Source organism: Ambystoma mexicanum, chromosome 1q (assembly GCF_040938575.1).
Source record: "Ambystoma mexicanum isolate Mex_15411 chromosome 1q, UKY_AmexF1_1, whole genome shotgun sequence".
NCBI lineage: Eukaryota > Metazoa > Chordata > Amphibia > Caudata > Ambystomatidae > Ambystoma > Ambystoma mexicanum.
This window is the reverse complement of record NC_090922.1, coordinates 1334498124-1334520261: the sequence shown is the minus strand read 5'-3', so window position 1 is coordinate 1334520261 and position 22138 is coordinate 1334498124. Positions and strand designations below refer to the sequence as shown.

Sequence of the window (22138 nt, the reverse complement as noted above, 5' to 3'; positions counted from 1 at the left end):
CGAGCGTGGCGTCGAAAACAGAGGCGGAGGCCTCGAAGACCTCGACAGAATTGGAATTCTACTCGACAATATCGAAGCCATCGACGTCGAGGGCCTGGGGATAGTCACTGGATGTGTGGTAACCGTGACTTTTCTTGGCGTCGACGCCGGTGTCGAAGCTGGCGTCGAGTCGACAGACCCGTGTGTCGAAGGTCCCATCGACAACGGCGTCGAAGACATCGACCTCGACGGAACCTTCGTCGACGGCGTCGACGGAACCTTCGAGGAAGGTTTGGAGGTCATAGTCCTGCTCGAGGGTTCGAGACGCGCTCGAGAGGTTTCTTTCGCCGGGTACTGCGATTCGCGGCGTTTTTGACCTTCGGGTCTTTCGACCAGAGCATCGCTCTCGGCAGTCTTCGAGGGGGTCGAGGCCGCTTTCTCGAAGATGCTCATCATATTTTTTCGGAATTTCTCCCATTCAGCCCGGGAACTATGTTTTGTGGGGCAAGGGATTCTTTTTGGCGAAACAGAGGAAGAGGAAGACGGAGAAGGGGATCTTCGACGTCTCCTCTTCGAGTGCTTCGATCTCGAGGAGTGATGAGACCCACTCCGAGACCTGGAGCGCGAATGGTGTCGAGGAGACGAATGTCTCGACTTCGTCGACGAAGAAGAAGCTTTAAAAGTTTACCTTTCTCCAGCTTCCCCCTACGCTCCTTCAGGGCCTTAGCTGTCATGGACATACAGTCCTCGCATTCCGAACAATGGTGTTCAGCTCCCAAACACCACAGACAAATTCTGTGAGGATCAGTCAACGACATCTTTTTCCCACAATCTCGACATTTCTTGAAGCCGGATCGAGGAGTTGTCGGTTCCGACGAGGAAGCCATCGAGTACGGATCGAATAACTCGAGGTAAATAGGATTAATCTGACTAAGAACTGAGCAACGGTATTCCGAGGCACTGAGTAAGCGCGGAAAAATGGAACTGAGCAACGGACGCTGCGTGCGGCCTTTATAGGCAGGATGACGTCGATACGGCGGCTGTCGAAGGACATCGACTCGGAGGACGTCGACGCGCAGCGCCCTCTAGAGAAAATTTTTTCCGAGGCCAGCAGAGCTGGAAGGAGATATCTAAGATGAGGAATACGTCGGAGGACACAATCCCTTCGAAAGCCACGCACGTGAAGGCCTTTATAGGCCCAACTCTCTCTCGGTCCCGCGCCCCCTCCCCTTTCCGGCTTTGTCCACGCTCCACTTCCGGGACAGGCCCCCCTTTGGCCCGCCCTCTGCTCGGAGTGGGGGAGGCTGGCCAGGAGCCCCCACTAAGGGGCAGCGACCGCCATGCCTCCGCTGTCGTTGCGTTCGCCCGCCAGGTCTGCGGCTCCAGTCCGACGTTTTCAATGGATCAACGAGGATCAGGCAGGAGCCCTCACTGGAGCAGATTTACTCCATCGGCCTCTTAGCCACGCCCATGGCCACAGGATAGGCTTTTTCTCATTGGCCACTAGATTCGAATTTAGAGTTTGGATGGGAACAACTTCCTTGCTGTCTACTCCCATTACTTTCTTCAGATCAACACATGATAGTGGTATGGGTACTAATCAACTCCAGGTTTTATTAAATTGATGCAATGTATATTGGCTTAATGGCATGTCAGATGCAACAACTCCCCGCCGCTTTGAATGTTGCTAGACAGTTAGGATATGGTTGAGCCTTGGCTTCAGAAAACATGCTCAAGTATCCCACCTGAAGTGGCCCCTCCATTTGTCGCTATAGACCAGCAGGATCAAGCATTTAGAGGAAACAATCTCCTCACATCCAAGGGGGAACCATGCATTCTGAAGGAAAGATATGATGGTAAAACATAAGCAAAGGAAGATTTTGCAGTGTAGGGACAAAGGGGGTGCAAATATACTGATTCCACTAAGTCGGTCTTAATCCAACCTTCACCAAATGAAGTTAACAGCTGCAGGAAACCTAGCATACAGAGTATGAACATCATACATATATAAATTAATGTAAAAAAGTTCAAATCAATACAAACCTGGAGAATTGGTGTTTTTGATTACTGTGGTTTTATTTTTCTGAGCTTGCTCCTGTTAAAAGAAAAATATGTCATTACTGAATTTACATTTTTGTGTATTCAATGACAAAAGACAACGTTTTTAGGACAAACTGAGATCATGCAGTTTTCATATGGCGATGTTACTGATCTGGAACAGTAGATAACAGTATGGTTCTCTCCCCCCATTTCAAATGCTTCTATCAGGCCAAGTAGGATATCATGAGCTCTCATGATGCAATGCAATTCATTTTAAAGCTCAGGCAGAATGCTGTGTATCATAATCAGCATTTACTCCTGTTCAGAGTTTTTGCCCGATAACAGGGAGTAAAACAGATCTATATGCCCCTTATCTGGTGGGTTGGTTACAGGTAAGTAAATAATCCTTTGTCGTCAGGTTTCTAGGTCTTAGAACGGATTCCGAAGCAGTAACAGTTCCTTGGAGAAGTGTCCTATCTAAATGCGTTGCTAAGGAATCCGTCTACAACGAGAGTCAGATCTAGCATTGTTTTGCAAGCTATTTAACAGAAACACATACAAAAAGATTAACATGTGCATTCAAAAGGATTAACATGTGCAGCTCTAAAACTCTTTGCCAGAACAATTCTTTCCAATAAAAATAACATTTCTATATGTGACGATTCGTAGAGAACAGAATGCTGAATACACCAGAAAATGAGGGTTCAAAAGTGGTATTCACTAAAATAGGAAGGGGTGGATGAAAACCTACAGGGGAAAAGAGTTTCAAACAGAAGAACAAGTTACTCTCTTACCTGGTAACATTCTTTCGATGGGATGGTCCGACGACGTATTCCATATCTATGACAGTAATCACCACAGCTGTGCTGCTTCGGAAAATCTTTTGGCGTCTGCGTCCTGAGTCGATGACGTTGATACGCCGTCCTTGAGGGCCTCCGTCGAGCTGACGTCACCGGATGTTATAAGTAGGACGCACGACGCCCGTAGCCTCATTTGTAGTTTTTTCCCCAGAACGTGTGGCACCAATCAACTGCCATTATAACCACAGGAAGCCTTGCGGAAACGTAAGCTGCAAAACACACAAGAAATTCTATAGCGGGGTAGGCAGGGAGGGAGCGATATGGAATACGTCGTCGAACCATCCGATCGAAAGAACGTTACCAGGTAAGAGAGTAACTTGTTCTTCAAGGGGTTTGGGTCCTCCGACGTATTCCTTATCTATGACAGACTCCCAAAGCAGTACCAACGTAAGGAGGTGGGAAAAGAATTTAGAAAATATCAATTTAAAAGGACCGCCTTGCCAAAGGCCAGATCATGCCCATGGATAGAATCTAGGGAGTAGTGACGTACAAAAGTATGGACTGAAGCAGAAGCGGCTGCATCACAGATGTTACGAATAGGGACACCCCTCTGCAGGGTAGTAGAGGCAGCCATACCCTTAGTAGAATGGGCCCGTAAGCCTACCGGAGGGTACTTACCCACCAAGCGGTAACATTCAGAAATTGCCAAGATAATCCATCTAGACAAAGTCTGCTTAGTCACAGCTTGTCCCAAACGCCTTCCAACGTAACCAATAAAGAGCTGATCGTCCACTCTGACCCGGGACATGCGTGAAATGTAGACCGCTGACTGTCAGCTCGTTGGCATGAGCTCCCCATCCCGTGAGGGACGCGTCCGTCACGATCGTCACCTCCGGCCAGGGTAGCCAAAACGGAGCCCCCTTTATCAGATTGCCTTCGACGGCCCAAAACAGAAGGTCCTGGGCGACCGAGGGCGGCACCTGAACGGGGTCAGACATCCTGCCGGAGGACTGTGACCGCTGGAGCTTGAGAGCCCATTGCAAAGATCTCATCCGCAACCTGGCCTCTGGCACCAGAAGAATGCAGGATGCCATGAGGCCGAGCAACCTCAAAAACTCGAACGCTGGGAGACTCTGGACATGTCGAAACTTGTGCACCATGTGCTGAATGTGGTGAGCCCTCACCTGGGGAGGAAAACACTGCCCCAGGGACGTGTCAAGCACTGCTCCGATGTACTGGAGCCGCTGAGTTGGCGTCAAGTGGGACTTCTTTAAGTTGAAGGAGAAGCCCAGCTTGTGAAGGGAGTGGCAGGTGACGGACAGATGATACAGGACTTGCTCGGGAGAGCGCGCCCTGATCAACAAATCGTCCAGGTAGGGGTAGACGTGAAACCCCCCTTTCCTGAGATACGCTGCGACGACCACCATGAGCTTGGTGAAAACCCTCGGGCGGAGGTCAATCCGAACGGCAGGTACTTCTTGTGCTTGGGATGGATCGGCACATGAAAATAAGCGTCCTTGAGGTCGAGAGACACCAACCAGTCCTGAAGTTGAAGGACCTGGAGGACTTAAGAAAGAGTAACCATCTTGAACTTGTCCTTCCTGAGGAGCTTGTTCAAACTGCGCAAGTCCATGATGGGTCTCAATCCCCCGTCTTTCTTTGAAATCAAAAAATAAGGGGAATACCATCCCTTGTTCCTCTCCGCTACAGGCACCAGTTCTATGGCGCCTTTCTCCAGCAGGTATTGAATTTCCTGCGCAAGGAGCGGATCCGGACTCTTCAAAGAGAGATTCCCTGGTGGATTGTCGTGAGACCTCTGCCGGAAACGAAGAGAGTAGCCGTGGGCTATGATCTCCAGAACCCACACGCCTTTCTCCAGCAGGGATTGAATTTCCTGCGCAAGGAGCGGATCCGGACTCTTCAAAGAGAGATTCCCTGGTGGATTGTCGTGAGGCCTCTGCCGGAAACGAAGAGAGTAGCCGTGGGCTATGATCTCCAGAACTCACACATCCGAAGTAATGGCACGCCATTCTACAAGATGCTGCGCAAGCCTTCCTACAACCGGAGAAGCATGGGCCTCATGACTGAGCTGAAGCGGCTGCGGCAGTGCCTGAGGGCAAAGAGGCAACTGCTCGCGCAGCATTGGCACCTTGAGTACCTTGTTTTCCACCTCTGGCACTCCTACGGTTGCCCCTTTGACTTGCAGCTCCTCTCAATTTACTAAAGGACGAGTAATATCGAAAGGAACCTCCCCTCCATTCCTGTCCCCTAGGACGAAAAGGCGTAGGTTGGCGAACTGCAGCGCCCAATGACTTTGCTGCAGCTTTGGAGGTCTGCAACCTCTCAAGACTCTCGTCAGCCTTGCTGACAAAAAGATGTTCACCATCAAAGGGCATGTTGAGGAGCCGGGCTTGCACATCAGGAGCAAAACCCGACTTCCACAACCACGCAAACCTGCGTATTACGGTGCTCGCCGCCATGGACCGGCTGACGCAATCAACCATGTCCAAACCTAACTGAACGGATTCACACATGGCATCCTTGCCATCCGGCACAATAGCAAGGAAACCATCCCGTTCCTCCCCTTCGGGAATATGATCAGCCGCTAAGGAAATACAGTTCCAGAGTGTGCGTGAAATGAGACAAGGCACAAACGGAGTTGGCAGCCTGAAGCGCCATAACCCCAGTCGTCCCTATCAGGAGGGATGGTAGGGTACAACGCCTGCTTTGCTGGGGCAGTAGCCGCCTGCACCACCAAACTCTCCGGAGTAGGGTGCGTGGTCAAGTAGCAGGGGTCGCCACTGGCTGTGCGATATTTCTTCGGCAAGGACCGGCTCACTGCCGGGAAACTCTCCGGAGAAGTCCAAGCTGCAGCCACCCATCTCTGCAAGGCCATATGGAATGGCAGCACCGGGTCAGTTGGAGGACCTTGGTCCAGGATATCAGTCTGGTCATCCTGCTGAAAAATCCCCAGGGGGGGCAGGCCACCCCAGGTAATCCGTGACCCTCGACATGAGGCTCCGGTATGAGGATTCGGCATGCGTGCCGGGCTCGGGCCTACCAAACTCCACCTCCGGAGAGGTGTCTAAACCACTGGCGTCATGCAGCGACTGATGCAGGTCCTCAAGTTGACTATGACCAGAAACCATGTCATCAGGGACCTCTGCAGGAACCTCACCTTCCTCAGACCCCTCATCCACCTCCGAAATATAATCCATAGGCTGGAAGGAGGGTACAGAAAAAGGCACAAAGACATGTTTAGCCTTGGCCATCACCTTTCTTGGGGGTGCCACCGAGCCACGGGGTACCTCCAACAAGGCCGCCTCGAAAGGCGTCGACGGAATTGGCGTCAAGCGTGGCACCGACAGCTTTGACGGCGTCGACACAGGCCTCGAGGGCGGAGCCCCAAGCGTGTCTCTCGACAGCCTGGGTGCCGATGGCGTCGACGACATCCTCGGAGGCGGGGGCTCGAGAGAGTCCGTCGACAACCTTGGCGCTGCCGGCGTCGATGTCTTCCTCAAAGACTTCACAGAATCTCGCGGTCTCGATGGCATCGAGGACCAGGACCTGGAACGGGCATGTCAAGAGCGACCATCCTTGTCCGACTGGGACCTTGAAGGCGCCCGGTGGTCGCGACGACTACTCGAGCCCGAAGGTGGAAGAGCGGTGTCCCTAGCACGGCCACGACCGGCGTCCTCAGACGCGCGGATGGACCGGAGCCCTGCGATTTAAAGAAATTGCCAACATCTCCTTTCGGAAGGAATGCCATTCCTCAGGAGTGGAATGCTTGTTGGGACAAGCAACCCGCCGACAGGCGGAGTCCTCGGAAGAGGACGGGGAAGGTGACCTGTGACGGCGCTTCCTGGAGTGCCTCGAAGAGGCAGAGGAATGGCGGGACTGACTCCCAGACTGAGAACCCCCGGACTCATGCCGACGATGCGGAGAGTCGCCCCTCGAATCGTCCGTCGAAAGACCAGTGGACTTCCGGGGCTTGGCCACCTTACCGACCGACAGCTTCTTCTTACGCCCCCGCAAGGCCTTCGATGTGAGCAATTGGCAGTCGACACAGTCGTCCGTATCATGGTCCTCCCCGAGGCACCAGAGGCAAGCGTTGTGCGTATCCGTCAGCCACATCTTGGACCCGTACACCCGACACTTCTTAAACCCGGACCGCGGGGTGGAAGAAGCCAAAGACATTGTACGATAGCAATGAAGAAACAGGTTCGAAGAACCGAAAGAACAGGATTCAGTAGAATCGATGCGCGCCGAGATCTCCGAAGCGAACATGTTTGCGGAAAAAACAGAACTGAGGATACGGCGTCATGCGTCCTACTTATAACATCCGGTGACGTCGGCTCGACGGAGGCCCTCGAGGACGATGTATCGACGTCATCGACGCAGGTGCCGAAAGATTTCCCGAAGCAGCACAGCTGTGGCGATTACTGTCATAGATATGGAATACGTCGGAGGACCCAATCCCCTCGAAAGGATGACCCCACAGCTTTGTTTTATATACAGACACCATGCCTGCGTGCTTCCATAAGATCTGGAACCTTCACTATTGTTGTCATCGATGTTTCCCACGCAGGGTTGTCGTGGATGCTTTGGTGAGTGAAGATATGGTCAATCACTCGCGGATGCCATCGTGCCACCAGACTGATGGGCAACTGCTAGTGAGTAGCCCTGAGAGGGACAAGCAGACAACCAGAGGAAAAAAAAAATCGGAAAAATCCTCCAAGATGAGAGGAAGCAGCAAAGTCTTCTGAACAAACAAAGAACACAGGATAACACAGCCTTCGAGTCCACCGATAAGGATGACTGAAAGGTGGACTCCAAGACTCACAAGGAATAAGGGAACTCAAGGAAAAAAGGGAACATGGAAAATGGGACGCAGGAAGGTAGAAAGGAACAGTCAGAAATAAGGAACAGAAAAGCAAGAGGAACATCAACTGCAAGTACAGAGTTACCTGAAGCATTGCAGCGGGTCTTCAAGGCACCATCTTGGGTGAGGCCACACAAGAAGTTTAGCTGCTGCACCTTCCACGGACTGGAAGCCCCTTCCATCATCACAACCAGGAACAAGGTAAGTGCACCATGTACCCCATGACATCATGCCGCCCCACAAAAGCAGACACCTCGGGTTTGCCAGGTTTATGACAATGAAATTGGCGTACCAAGATGGAGCATGGAGATGAGAAGCCAGTTCCCACGTCCTTTCGCATGGACTTAAGCCTTTCCAATCAATCAGATATTGAAGGGAATCAGGCCAATAGCCCGAATCCCTGAATCACATATAGCAGCTACTTCGTACTCCAGAGACCTATCACGGAATGCAGGTGGAGGGGGTATCTTCAGGTGACCAGGATGGTGTTCAAGTGATGTTCTGAAAAAGAGCCACATGAAAACCCGGTTGGATTTGCTTCTATGAGCAGGGTATTCAAAGCATGAAGGCCACACTATTGATCTGTTGTGTTATCTTGAAAGGACCAAAATACATGGGAAAAAGCTTGTAGGGGCAAGATGTCTAGGTAGTGAACATGTAGACAACCATACCTTTTTGCCTGTCCGTATTTTGGTGAGTCCTGACGTTTATAAGCATATCTTTTAACAGTTGCATGAGATGCAGAAGAAAGATTCTCCCAGGTGAACAAAGTCCATCTTGCAGTTCTTTGAGCAAGGCATCAACAGAAAGTATCTTGGTGTCCAACAGGGCTGCTGTGGGAAAGATCTGCAGATGAAATCCATAGGAACAAAAGAAGGGGCTATACCCTGTAGCTGAATGGGTAGTGTTATTATAAGGACAGTATGTCAAACCGATCAACTTGAGCCACGCTGGCAAAACAGCATACAATATTAATGTAAGGTCTGGTTTGTCCTTTCTGTTTTTCCACTTGTCTCAGGGTGCTGCCTGGAAAAGAAGGCTCTTTGGATGCCCAATTGCTTGCATACACACGTCCAGAACTTGGATATGTATTGGAATCCCCTGTCTAAGATTATGGTGGAAGGTAATGCATGTAGACGAAAGATGTCTTTCAAAAAAGCCCGGGCTATCTTCGGAGCAGTAGGGGTCCTAAAAAACATGGAGAAATGTGTGAATTTGGTAAAACAATCGACAGTCACCATTATCACTATGTGCCCCTTAGTGGAGGGGAGATAAACAATGAAATCAGTAGAAATCGTCTTCCATGGCACGCTGGAGATTACAGGATGCAGAAGCATTCCCATTGGTTTTCACCTGGTGGTCTTGGCATGCATGCAGATTCCAAAAAATAGCAATTAGCATCCAACATCTCCTCCCAAGGTAAGTCACCTAAAATGTTGTTTGATTATCTGCTTGGTACTGGTTATCCCTCTGTGTCATGAGACATATAAACTGTTTATTTCGACTCAGCAGAAGGAATAAACAGCGACAGTTGTGAAATAGAAGACCACTGAGACTCTGTAGGCACTAGGTATGCAATTATGTATTGTCCAGAGATTGTAGAATGTGTTGCGTCTCTTCCTCCATCTTTTACAGAAAGGTAGAGACAACACTATTGCAAGTGTTATCTGCTAAGAGTTTTTATAGGGCAGTGTTCTTTGTCTGTAGATCTGGGTCGCTCCGGAGCAAGGCTTCAAGAATATTGTTGTTTGTGCCGAGTATGTAGGTCATAAGGAAATCATATTGGTAAAAAGAATAAGGCCCACCAGGGTTGTCTGCTATTTTTGCATTCGTATTGTGGTAGGACTTTGAGGTTCCTGTGATCAGTTTGACATTCGGTAGGGTGACGAGCTCTGATAAAAGATCTCTCCCCTCTAGAATGACTTGTTTCAGAACAAAGAGGTCTTTTTCCAGAACTGAATAATTAATCTCAGCCAGGGTTAATGTTTCAGAAATAGGTTAAGGGAGTTTCCTCTTGGTCTTTTTGCCGTTGTTTCAAGACCACACCAATAGCTTAATTAAAAGCAACCATTTTAACAATGAAGGGTTTGCTTACTTCCAGTTGATGTAGAATAGGTACAGCGGTGAAGATTTCCTTTAAGCAGTTAAAGGCTAGTTTGGTCTCCGTGGACCACAAGAAGGGAACACCTTTCATGATCAAGCCTGTTGACGGCTCTACCATTCTGGAAAAACAGGCAATACATTTCCTTAAAAATGTACTAGATCCCGAAATCACTGCATATCTTTAACAGTTCTTGGTCCTGGCTATTCCAAGGGATCAATGAAATTCAAAGCTAGACAATGTGAAGCTCCAACCGGCCACAGAATTGCAATAAAATTCACACTTTTGTGGTTTACGGAAGAGTTTGTGAATCCTTAGGTGCTGGAGTACACCTTGACATGACCGGGTGTGCTCCTCCCGAGTGACATAAGACACTAGAATATCATCAATGCATACTATAACTGAATGAAGGAGGAGTCCAAAAATATTCAGTCCATGAAGTGCTGGAAGACGGCAGGGGCATTAGCGATACCAAATGGCAACACATGATACTCTAAATGCTCAAAGGGTGTTCGAAATGCAATCTTTCACTCGTCCACCGCCTAAATTCGGATAAAATTATATGCTTGCATAAATACAATTTAGAAAATACAAGAGCCCCTTTAACGGCATCCAGAAGTACGGAAACTAAAGGCAACAGATACTTGCCCTTGACTGTCACCTTGTTCATGCTTTGGAAGTCAATACAAGGCCTGAGTGCAGAGGTGTCCTTCTTAGGGACATACCACAGGGAAGCACCTCTGGGAGAATTGGATTTTGTGATGAGCCCATGCTGTAAATTCATCTGTACATACTCCTGGAGTAGCTTTTTCAGGAGATGAAAGTATACACATTCTACAAAAGAGGACGGTGGAACCAGGCTGTAATGGTGCGGTCAGACACTGTTACTCACCTTAGAGACTTTTGTACTCCTAGTCCAAGTATCCCTTGCCTCCACACGTATGGGTGTCGATCCTATGGGGACAGGACCGGAATACTTTTACCAAAGCACAAAAGAGTAGCTTTCCCTGTAAAAAACATTTGTGTTGCACAGTAAGAGCGAGAGGAGCATGGCTAGCTCCACTGACTCTGCCTAACGTCAGTCCTTGGATCCGCTAGACAGGACACCGACTAACAACCTTTACTGGGGACGGCAGGCAGGGCGTATGGCGGAAAGGGGACTATGCACTAGGAGTACAGAAGTCACTAGGGGGAGTATTTTCTTCTTAATTCTACGTCCCGTCCCCTTTCCTCCATACTTATGGGAGATTAAAAAGCATTAAACTTAGTGGGTGGTTGGAAGACAACCAAAGAAAACAGGTTCTCTAGAACCGCCTGTCTAAGTCTAGAATCTGACTTGCCTGCAGTATCTATACAGTAGTGTTTGCAGAAAGCAGACGGGGAAGACCAGGTTGATGCTTTACTAATAACTTCCCATGCAACACATCTTTGTAAAGCAACTGCTACAACCTGAGCTCTGACTGAATGAGCATGCAAGTCTTTAGGTACTGGCTTCTTTTGTAATCTGCATGCCTCACAGATACAGGAAACAATCCATCTTGCTATAGTGGCCTTAGATGTCTGTAGGCCCGCTTGACGAAAACCAAAGGAGATGGATAGACTGTCACACTTTTTGAATGGCTTAGACCGGTACAGACAGAATTTAAGTGCCTGCCGAACAAAGAGGAAGTGCAAGACTTGTTGCCAGTCTGTTTGAGGGGAATGTAAAAATGTAGACAAAACAATGGCCCTCATTACAAGTTAGCTGGTCCGGATTGAACGGTGCCGGTAAAACCGTACTGGCACCGTTTAACGGATCGGCTCATTAAGAGGCGCGATGGTGGAAACACCATCACTGCAAAACCGACCCCACGGCCACAACGCACCCGGTACACCATGCATGGAACCAGCGGGACTAGTCGTCAGCGTACCCCCAATCACCGGTAACGTGCAATACTGGGCACATTACGAGTAGCACAGACATGAAAACACTGGCATGGTCATGGCGGTAACACCGTGTACACCGTGCCAGCCCTGCAGACATGGCATTAAACAGTGGCAGGTGAGCTGCAACAAGCCCCAGGTCAGCTGCACATCATAGGCCACCACAAAAGGCCCACACCCACACCCAAGCCAACTTCCAACACAACCATGCTGTAAGCCGCCCTAGCAGCAGTTGGCCTAGGGAACCTGCAAGCAGCAGTTGAGATTGACGCAGCACTGAGACAGAGGAGGAGGCAGCGTAGGCGCAGGAGGCAAATCAGGAACCGGGTGGCCATCCCAAACATCAATGTGCAGCAGGTACCACCCTGCAGGCAGCCAGCAATACCCTGTGTTAGGCAAAGTTTGTATGCAGTACCCTTGGGGACCACTAGACACAACTAGGACTACAGGTGGAAGCAAAGCCAACCTTTAGTATAAGTCTGTACTTCAAATTTTCGTAGCGTTGCTGAGCAGCCAGGCTTATCTCAAGAGGGGAATGTGAGCTGTAATGATGTTACACAGAGGTCTATAATCACAAGTATTCAAATAGACTCTTATATTCAAGGTTTCTTGGTGAAACACTTATTCATTTATTTTACAGTCAGTTATAAAACATTCACTAGAAGGAGGCAATATAGCTCACACACAAATATACTTCGGTACTTCATACTATAATTTTCTGAGGCATTTAAACTACTTTGAAGGAGGAGCAAAATGGCATTCAGGATATTTGAAGTAGGAGCAAAAAGGCATAGGTTAATAAAAAGAAGATTAGAGTTATTCTTCGACAGTGCAAATACTTTGAGTTCACCAGAGGAGTCAATTCAATGCAATAGGTTAGGCCAAAGTCAATGGGCAAAAGTCTTGTATAGGATAAAGCAGTTCTGGTAGTTAAATGGAAAAGTCTTTGCCAAAGTTCTTAGAAGTAGGTCGTAAAATAAAGATTCATATGTTGGGTCACAAGTTGACTAGGCCTGCAAGTTGCCAAAGTTTCAAGCACTTTCGCAGTGAGAGGTAAGTTCTCTTGGTCGGGTTTTCACAGTACCTTACAATGAAGAAAAAGAAGCAGCTGAAGACTTCTGTTCCTGGCAGTTCCTGCAGATCTCGCTGTTCCTGAGCCTCAGTCGTGGGGACAAAAGGGAGGACGTCGGGGGACTCCTGCACTGCACTGGGACTGGTCGAAAATCTGGCAAATGGCAATTTTCAATTCCGGTAGCTATAGTCAAGCACGCAAACTGGTGTCCCTCTCCCTGGTTATTTGGTTTCCTGCAGCACTGTAAGGAAAATACAACCAGCTCCGAGAATGGTATCCAGGTGGCTTAGTTTCGAGCGGATTGGTCCCACCAACAGATGATGAACTTGGCGATTCGGACCTGCAGCAGGACTTCACTGGGCAAACCAACGGTCCAGGAGTTGCAGCAGCCGTCCTCTTCCAGCTCGTCTTCGGTTCTTTCGTTGCAGTGGTCGACTCTGTCTTCCAAGCCAAGAGACTCACCTTTTATTCAGTTCTCTTCCATTCATTCCAGCCTAGTTGTCACTCACCTAGCAGGGCGGCTGTACTTGCCGGACAGTCAGCCAGCCAATCACGCCAGAGTGCATTTGGGTCTCCTAGGAGACTAAGCACAGGGAGTTTTGGGCACCTCCCTCACTTCCTGCCCACCCCAGACACTCGGACGCCAGAGGCGGTCTTCAGTCCTGAAGTCTGCCAAAGGCATAGGAACAAAGGGACCAAACCTGCTTTGGCGCGCAGAGACAAACTCTAGAAGTACCGTTCCAAAAAGAAACAGAGAAAAAAAAGACCGGGACCTGTTTTTACAGAGGGGGCTCAGACGCCATCTTGAAAAACATGGCTCCCGCGATTTAACGCTACCGTTGTTCGCGGTCGGGAAAAATCATGGTAGTTCGTTGTAAAACCACTGCCACCAACCATTTAGAGAGGAAAGGGTAGCATTTGACTGCTACATGAGTTTCTAGACACAGGGGATACTAAGTAACCCCGCCAGCACTTTATTGTAAAATAGGGTGCGCTGGGTCTAGGAATTTGGAAAGACTAGTAAAGTCAATTTCACTCTACTTTCTCTGGGAAACAGCAGTGTATCCCAGAGAAGGTATTTAAACCTTGGGACAGCCTAAAAGGCTTCCCTGTGTCACTGCACTGAGGGTGCTGTGTGACACAAATGAAAAGATGATGCCTGTGGAGTTGTCTACAACTCCATAACCAACTAAAACACAAGAGTAAAACACATCAAAATACATGAGAGAGTGTGAAAGAAGGCTCACACTCTCTCCCGATAAAAAAATCAAGTCCTCAAAATCCAGCAAAGTTGCTGCGGGTCTCTAAGGTGAAGGGAATTAGCACATTTATGAGAATTCTTCCTAACACCCTGCATCAGGGCCTCACCCTGGAACCTGACCCCACGACAAATCCATACGTTGTACAGGCTTGACAGGGCCAACATCATGTCAATTGTCAACCTCATTGAAGAGGACATCAGCAGCCGCATTGGCATCCATATTGCAATCCCCACCCTGCTGAAAGTAGTCTACATACTGCATTTCCTCGCCACTGGAACCTATAAGCACACTGTTGGGGAGTTGCACAGGCTGTCACAACCCTGTTTTTCGAGGATACTCATCCAGGTACTGGATGCGCTGCTACGCCATAATACATTGCCCTACCCTGTACTCCTGCCCAGGTCATTGCCACCAAAGTGGCCTTCCATGCCATTGCCAGCATGCCCAATATTATAGGCGCATTAGATTGCATGCACATGGAGTTGACTATCAGACATGCAATTGAGGCGGTGTATCACAATCAGAAGCAATTCCACTCACTGACGTCGAGATGGTCTGCGATGCCCAACAAATCTTCACGCATTGCTGTGCACGATTCCCAGGGTCCACACACGACTCAATGGTATTGTGGAATTCCACATTGCCACAGTACATGGAACGTCATGCTGGACAAGGCACATGGCTGTTGGGTGAGTAGACCTGGCAATGCATGAGCCCTGTGTGATTAGGGGGAGCAGTCAAGGGCCACAGTGTCCCCCCAGGCAGTTGGGTGAGTAGACCTGGCAATGCATGAGCCCTGTGTAATTGAGGGGGGGAGATGAGCACCAGATACCACACAGCTCACCATATGCAACTTGAAAATTGCCCCATGCCATGTGAGGCCCAAACATGCCCTGCCATCTTCATGTGTACCCCCAGGGGGTGGCACAACATGCAATGTCATCATGAGGATGTGTGTACTTCCCACCCCCAATTCACATGTGCCACTCCCATGTACACGGTGGGTGCATCTTGTGCCGTGCGCAGTGGTCACAACTCCTCCATTTTGCTTGATGCAGATTTGCCCCTCACCTTACAATGCATGGGACACCCACATCTAAACACAAGTCCATATCGATGATTGCAACATGTACCTGCCTGACATCACTCCACAATGTACACATTACAGGACTCATAATGTAAATGTTATCCAAGTGTAAACAATAGATGAGTCAAACATCTGAATACCTGAAAGGGCATCTGTGGACTGCATATGAATACCACACACAGTAACATGTGCCCTCACTATCACTTCCATGCAGGTGATGCCGGATATGCACTTACGCCATGGCTGATAACGCCCTTACGACGGCCACGGAACAGACATGAGGACGACTACAACCGGGCACACATACGGACATGTGGTGTGATAGAGTGGACCTTTGGACTGCTGAAGGCCAGGTTCCGCTGCCTGAGCAGATCAGGTGGCAATTGCAGTACAGCTCGGTGAAGGCCGGAAAAACAGTTATTGCATGTGCAATGCTGCACAATCTGTGCATACGCAGGAACATTGCACTTCCCCCGGACATAGTGCCAGCAGATGAGGATGAAAATAATGATGACGATGGGATGGGAGAACTACCAGGACAGGGTCCCATAGATGGACAACATGCATGTGAAGCACTAATACGCAATTCCTTCTGATATACTAAGTGCACACATTCAGCACTTCATGTCGTAGCACTACAGTAAATGAATTATTCAGACACAAAATAACAATGTCCACTCGTCTTTCACATTTGCACACCAGTGTATTTTCTAATTTATAGGTCAAAACGGTTGATTATATTAATTAAGTGAACACGTGCCCACCCCCACCTCCCCTACGTACCCACCCCCCGACCAGGCCCCAACTAGCTAACCCCTTCAAGGACCACCCCCACCTCCTCAACGTACCCACCCGACAACCCAAACACCATCATCACTTGAGTGAGTTCAAGTCCCAGAGTGTACGGCCTATTTCCTGTCACGTTTGGGCCTATTGTCTTCCTTCCTGTCGATCCTGCCAGCCGTGAGGACTGCCTCCAGGGGCTGCTGCCACAGCGCTTGTGGGAGTGCTGCTGGTGGAGGGCACAGTGTGGTTAGGTGGTGGCACACGGCCCAGGTAGGCCTGCTGGGCAACCAACATTGCATCGCAATGTTCGACATTATGTTGGTTCCCTCCCTGACCCTCCGTGACAACACCATGCTAGTTGTTGCAAATCGCCCAATAGCTCGTGAGAGGCGACGCACAGAGGTGGCAGTGCTCTCTAGCTGCAGTCGTGCTTCCTCCCGTTGGAGCCTTGCCTCCTGCAGCTGTTGGTCCACAAGATGTGTGAGGGTATTCTGGCGCTGTTCTATGCGCTCTCGTCGGGTAGTGAGTTCTTGGAGGGAAGGTGTGGGGGAGCGCATCGGACTGTGAAGTCCAATGGGGCTGAATGAGCCCAGCTGATCGGGCGTGGCGTTACCCCCCTAATTGCCATTTGTGGCCTCATCAGCGCCATGCTGTACGTGCACAGTTTGTAGGCTGCCACACTCATTGTCGCTAATCGGGGCACAGGCATTTGTGGCTGCACTGGAGGTGGCTGCCAGGGGATTGGATGGTGCCGCATGGTGTTCTGCAGGCGCAGCAGGGATGGTGGTGTCTGTGGTGTCGTGCACCTGCACCATGGCGGAAGCATGGCTGGCGGAGGTGCTGGCTGTGGCATGCTGGGGTTGCCTCGTGCAACAGTCTCGTGCTGTCCCCCTTGACGCCGGCTTTTCCGCCCCGTCACTGTCGGTCGATGTAGCTGTTGTGGATTGTAGGGCATGCCGTTAGTGTTGTGACAGGATGTGTATGGGCCAGTCACACGCATCACACTCCTATGCTTCATCCACTTGCAAGTACACTCATTGATGGGTGCTGCACTGTGGTATGTGGATCAGGGCTTGCACTGAGTTGCACGCCGTCTCGATCTCCAGGTGGTGTTGTCACATGGGGGTGCTGGATGTGGTGGGCCCAATGGTGGGTGTGTTGTGTGCCTATGTGGACCTGGCTGGGGGTGGTGGGGGGGTGAGGATGTGCTGGGTCTGGTGGGCCCAATAGTTGGTGTGTTGTGTGCCTATGTGGACCTGGCAGGGGTGGGGGGTTGAACTATGTGCTGGGTGTGGTGGGCTCAATGGTGGGTGTGTTGTGTGCTGATGTGGACCTGGCTGGGGGAGGGGGTGTTGGTGGTGGGCCCAATGGTGGGTGTGTTGTGTGCCTATGTGGACCTGGCTAGGGTGGGGGGGGTGAGGGTGTGGTGGTGGGCCCAATGGTGGGTGTGTTGTGTGCCTATGTGGACCTGGCTGGGGGGGGGCTGGTCTTCCTTCATTCACTCTCATGTCTTTGCACTCTGTGTACTTACCTGCATTGCTGAAACCCTCAATTCCTTCTTCGAGGTACATGATGCTGCTGTCTCCCATGTCTGCATTTTCAGTGGGGAATGTGGTCCCCCTCCTGTGGCATTGCAGTGCTGCCTGTGTGCTGCCAGCAGGTTCCTGACCCGCAGCTGCCAACAGTCCCACCGCTTGTGGCAGTCCTTCACTGTGCGCACCGTGACACCAACAGCTGTGCACTTCTGTGCAGCTGCTGACCAGATCCGCTTTCGCTTTCGCTTCTGCTGAGTGCTGTGCCTCTGATCTGCACTGAACAGCTACGCTGCATTGTCCACAATGTGCTCTACGAGCACTGTCAGTTTCGCCTCGCTGAAGTGAGGTTTGCGCTGGCGGGTGACTAGAACCCTTGATGTCATCTCAGATGTTGTTAGTCAGTAGTCACAGGAGCTGTAGGACTTGTGGTTACTGAGGATTGTAGTGGATTGTGCTTTAAGTAATGGCCGCTGCTCTCCTTCTGGTTTTCACGATCATGGTATTTCCGGTACCGGTATTTCCACATCCGGCATGAACGTGGCGGAAACTGATGTATCGCTACCATTGTACCCAGTGCATCCGTCTCCATGGGTGTTTGCGTTAGGGCGGTGACACTGTTTTCCGCATCGGTCTGAGGCGCGCAAAGACCAACCGTAATCACACTTTACTTCCACATACTTGCGATCCCGGAAACGGTGCCACCACCTTCACAGTAAAACCGGATTCTGGACCGTCGAACTTGTAATAAGGGCCAACATTACGAATCAGGCATTAAGGGGTTAACGGCGCCGTAAACGGCGCTGACCCTTAACGCCTGATTCGGAGGTCCCTTAGCGCCATGGTGAGTTTAACGCCTGCTTTTTGCGCTAAGGGACCATGGCGCTAAGGGACCATGGTGCTAATTACGCCACCGTAATTTACGGTGGCGTAATTAGCGCCTTCCCCACTTCCATTATGCCCTATGGGGCAAAAATGGGAATGGTAAAATGGGAAATGGGGATTTACCGCCCCACTCACCTTGGAATGGGGCGGTAAATACGCCAACCACCATGGCGTAAACATAGTTTACGCCATGGCGGTAAAGGTACGACCCAGGCGGTAACTTACCGCCTGGGTCGTAATGAGGCCCAATGTCTTGAGTTAAGTGAAATGATGACATGACCTTAGATAACAACTGAGGGTGCGTTCTATGAACCACCTTGACTCTGTGCAAAACCGCATTGGGCTCTTCCACTGAAGTGCTTGAATTTCGCTAAATCCACCTAACGAAAGTAATGACAACTGAAAAAGCGGTCTTCCATTAAACCAATTTTATATCAGCCGACGACATGGGTTCGAACAGCTTTTGCGATATGGCAGATAGGACTACATTGATGTCCCAAACTGGATGAGGCTTCGCCACTGGTGGATGGAAACGAAGCATGCCATCGAAGTGTCTCCTAATGACAGGATTTGATGCAGATATATTCAAGCTTGGAGAACTGATGCAAACTCTGATCCTGGATAAATAAGTGCGACAAGAGTGAACTTAAACACCTGTAGATGCCAGATAAGACACAAAAGAAAGTACGCTGTCCGATGAAGCCTGTAAACAATTCAACAAATGCTCCATCATCCAAAAACAGAAACGAGTCCACTTGCTCTTATATTATGACCTTGTAGATAGTTTTTAGGCTGTCTGCATAATAACCATATTGTGGTCTGACATACCTAACCCATCAAAGACTAATTACTCTGGTACCATGCTGACAAGTTCATTGATGTCGGGGAGGGGTGCAGAACCCGGCCCCCTGTTGAGACTGGAGATCCTGTGAAAGTGGGAGTTGACATGTGCTGAGAGAACGGAGGAGAAGCAGATCTGAGTACCAGATCCAAGTTGGAAAGTTCGGGGCTATTAGAAATAGAGAGCAAAGACTCGATTTTCAGAACTTCGAGAGACCTCTCTGAACAAGCAGCAGTGGGGTAAAGGCATAACATGCTTTGTCGTCCCAGGGAATCTGAAGAGCATCTGCTAGGGAAAGCAGATCATACCCTAATAGGGCAGCAAACTGAAGGCATTTGCGGTTTTGGGATGTTGCAAATAGATCCACTTCAGGAAAGTCCTATTTGACAAAGATCTCCTGCAGAACTGAGGTTTTGAGCTCCTAGTCGTGGTTGCAGTGAGACAGATGGCTAAGTGTGTCTGCTTTTATGTTGATATCTCCCGGTAAATGAACCACTTGCATAGTTAACCGAATTACCCACTCCCAGATTTGTATGGCAAAACGACACAGGAGGCGGACCTTGTTCCTCTCTGTTTATTTATATAGAACATGCCCATGATGCTGTCGGTTTTTATCAGCACCTTTGAATTTCGAATCAATAGTGGACATTTTTTGAGTGCCTCGAAAATGGCTATCAATTCCAGTATGTTGATGTGACACTGACGTTCTGCGGGTGACCCTGAGTCTGAAACTGACCCAGGGTAGCTCCCCAGCCTGTCAATGATGAGTCTGTGGTTATGGTATGACGGTGAAGAGGATCTTGAAATGGGACTCCTTGTTAAAAGGTCTCCTCACAAATCCACCAGAGCAAGTCTGGTCTTACCTCTGAAGGAATTAGAATCCTTTTCGATTATTGGTCCTTTTCCTGGTCCCATGAAACTGCTATATGCAGCTGAATCTTTCTCATCTTTAGGTGAGCTAGTGAGAGGGCTAGAATTGAAGCAGCCATCGGACGAAGGATGTGTTGAAACTACCACACAGCGGTGCTCTTCCGACTGAGGCTGTGTGCCACTGACAGCTTTGTGTTGTGCATGTGTTGTTGTGTTAGGAATACTCTGCCCATGGTTAAGTCCCATCTGAACCCTGTTAGGGAGAATTCACAGACATATGCTAATTCCTCTCTACCTTAGAAACACCCAGCTCTTTTGCTGGACTCTAGGACTTTTTCATTTTTACCTGGAGAGAGTGAGACCCTTTTTCCCACTCTCTCATGTATTTTTAATGTGATTTGAACTCTGTGTTTCTGTTGGTTATGGAATCTGAAAAACTCCACAGGCGGCATCATCTTTTACATTGTATCACAAAGCACCTTCAGTGCAGTGACACAGGAAAGTCTTTTTAGATTTCCCAAGGTTTAAATACCTTCTCTTGGATAAACTACTGTTTCCAAGAGCAGTGAAGTGAAATTGACTTTACTTACAGTTGTAACTTTCTAGACCGAGCACACACTATCTTACAATAGGGTTCTGGAGGGGTTACTTAGTATCCCCTTTGTCTAGCTTCTCATGTAACATTTTTATGTTACCCTTTCCTCGATGAATGGTTTGTGGCAGTGGTTTACTTTTAACTACAGTGATGTGCTTTTACTGCGGGCTGTGTTTGCAGCTGCAGTAAAGCACCCAAGGGTGCAATTTTTGTGAAAATGGCCCCAGTCTTCTTTTTTCACCATTTATTTGTGGAAAGGTCCTTCTTGAGATTTACTCTGAGCGCCAAACCAGGTTTGGTCCCTTTGTTAGTTTGGTCTTTGGCGGGATTCACGAGTGAAGCCCACCCCTGGCTCCAGGGTGTCTGGTGGGGGCAGGAAGCAATGGAGGTGCCCAAAACTCCCTGTGCTTAGTCTCCTAGGAGACAGGAATGCACTCTTAGGTGATTGGATGGCTGGCTGGCTGGCTGTCCGTCAAGGACAGCCACCTCTCTAGGTGACTGACAGCTAGGCTGGAATGAATGGGAGAAACCTGCATAAAAGGCGAGACTTTTTGGCTTGGAAGGCAGAGTCGACCACTGGACGAAGGAATCCGAAGAAGAACTTGAAGAGGACGCCTGCTGCAACTCCTGGATCGTTGGTTTGCCCGGTGAAGCCTGTTAGGGAGAATTCTCATTGTATGGCTAATTTCCCTTACCTATAGAGTCCCCCAGCAGCTTTGCTGGATTTGAAGGGTTTGTTTCTTTTTACCTGCTAAGAGTGAGACTCTTTTTCCCACTCTTAGGCATTTTTGCTATGTGTGTTCTAGGCTATTTTTTGTGTTTAATGCTCATGGGATTTTCTCAACCTCATAGGAACCATCTTTATTCACATGTGTTACACAGCACCCTCAGTGCAGTGACACAGGGGTGTCGTAGTGACCCCCAAACATAAACTCCATACCCTGGAACTGACTACTGTCTCCCAGGGCATGTAAAGTCCCCACAGACTTTACTAGCCAAATCCGATGAACTCAACCAGTACAACCCATCTTACTATGGAGGTACTGGAAGGGGTTAATAGTTTTTCCCCTATGTTCATTTTTGAGAGAGTACCCTACAGTACCTCTCTCAAATGTTTCTGGCTGGTAGCAGTGGTTACTACCATAAATATTTGACCGCAAATATTTCCCTATGGGATAGGCTACCACTTTTTCTGACAGCCTCGAACATACCGCCGGTGCATTTTCATATTAACTTTGCTCCGGTAGGTTTTATTTGCCAGAACTTTAATATAACTTCTTTCTCGTGTCTTTCTCTACGATCCTAACCCAGGTCGGGGATCCTTTGTTCGTCCGTTTGCCGGGCTTCTGCCCAGAAGCCCTCCTTCCGGCGCCACTGAGTCTGGGGTGGGTCCATTGTGTGGGAGGGGGAGTAGGACCCATGGACAGGGTTGCCTCAGCAACCCATGTCGCACTCTATCCTGATAGGTTGGAGGGTCTCCCGC

General features: G+C 49.3%; 1 protein-coding gene across 1 annotated transcript in view; it reads right to left on the bottom strand.

Annotated features, from left to right (window-relative positions):
* CC2D1B (coiled-coil and C2 domain containing 1B) overlaps positions 1–22138 on the bottom strand; it is a 2515186-nt gene that overhangs the window by 440543 nt on the left and 2052505 nt on the right. The window contains exon 21 of the mRNA XM_069642198.1: positions 2023–2074. Coding sequence (XP_069498299.1) covers positions 2023–2074 — 52 coding nt within the window. The remainder of the gene's footprint in view (positions 1–2022; positions 2075–22138) is intronic.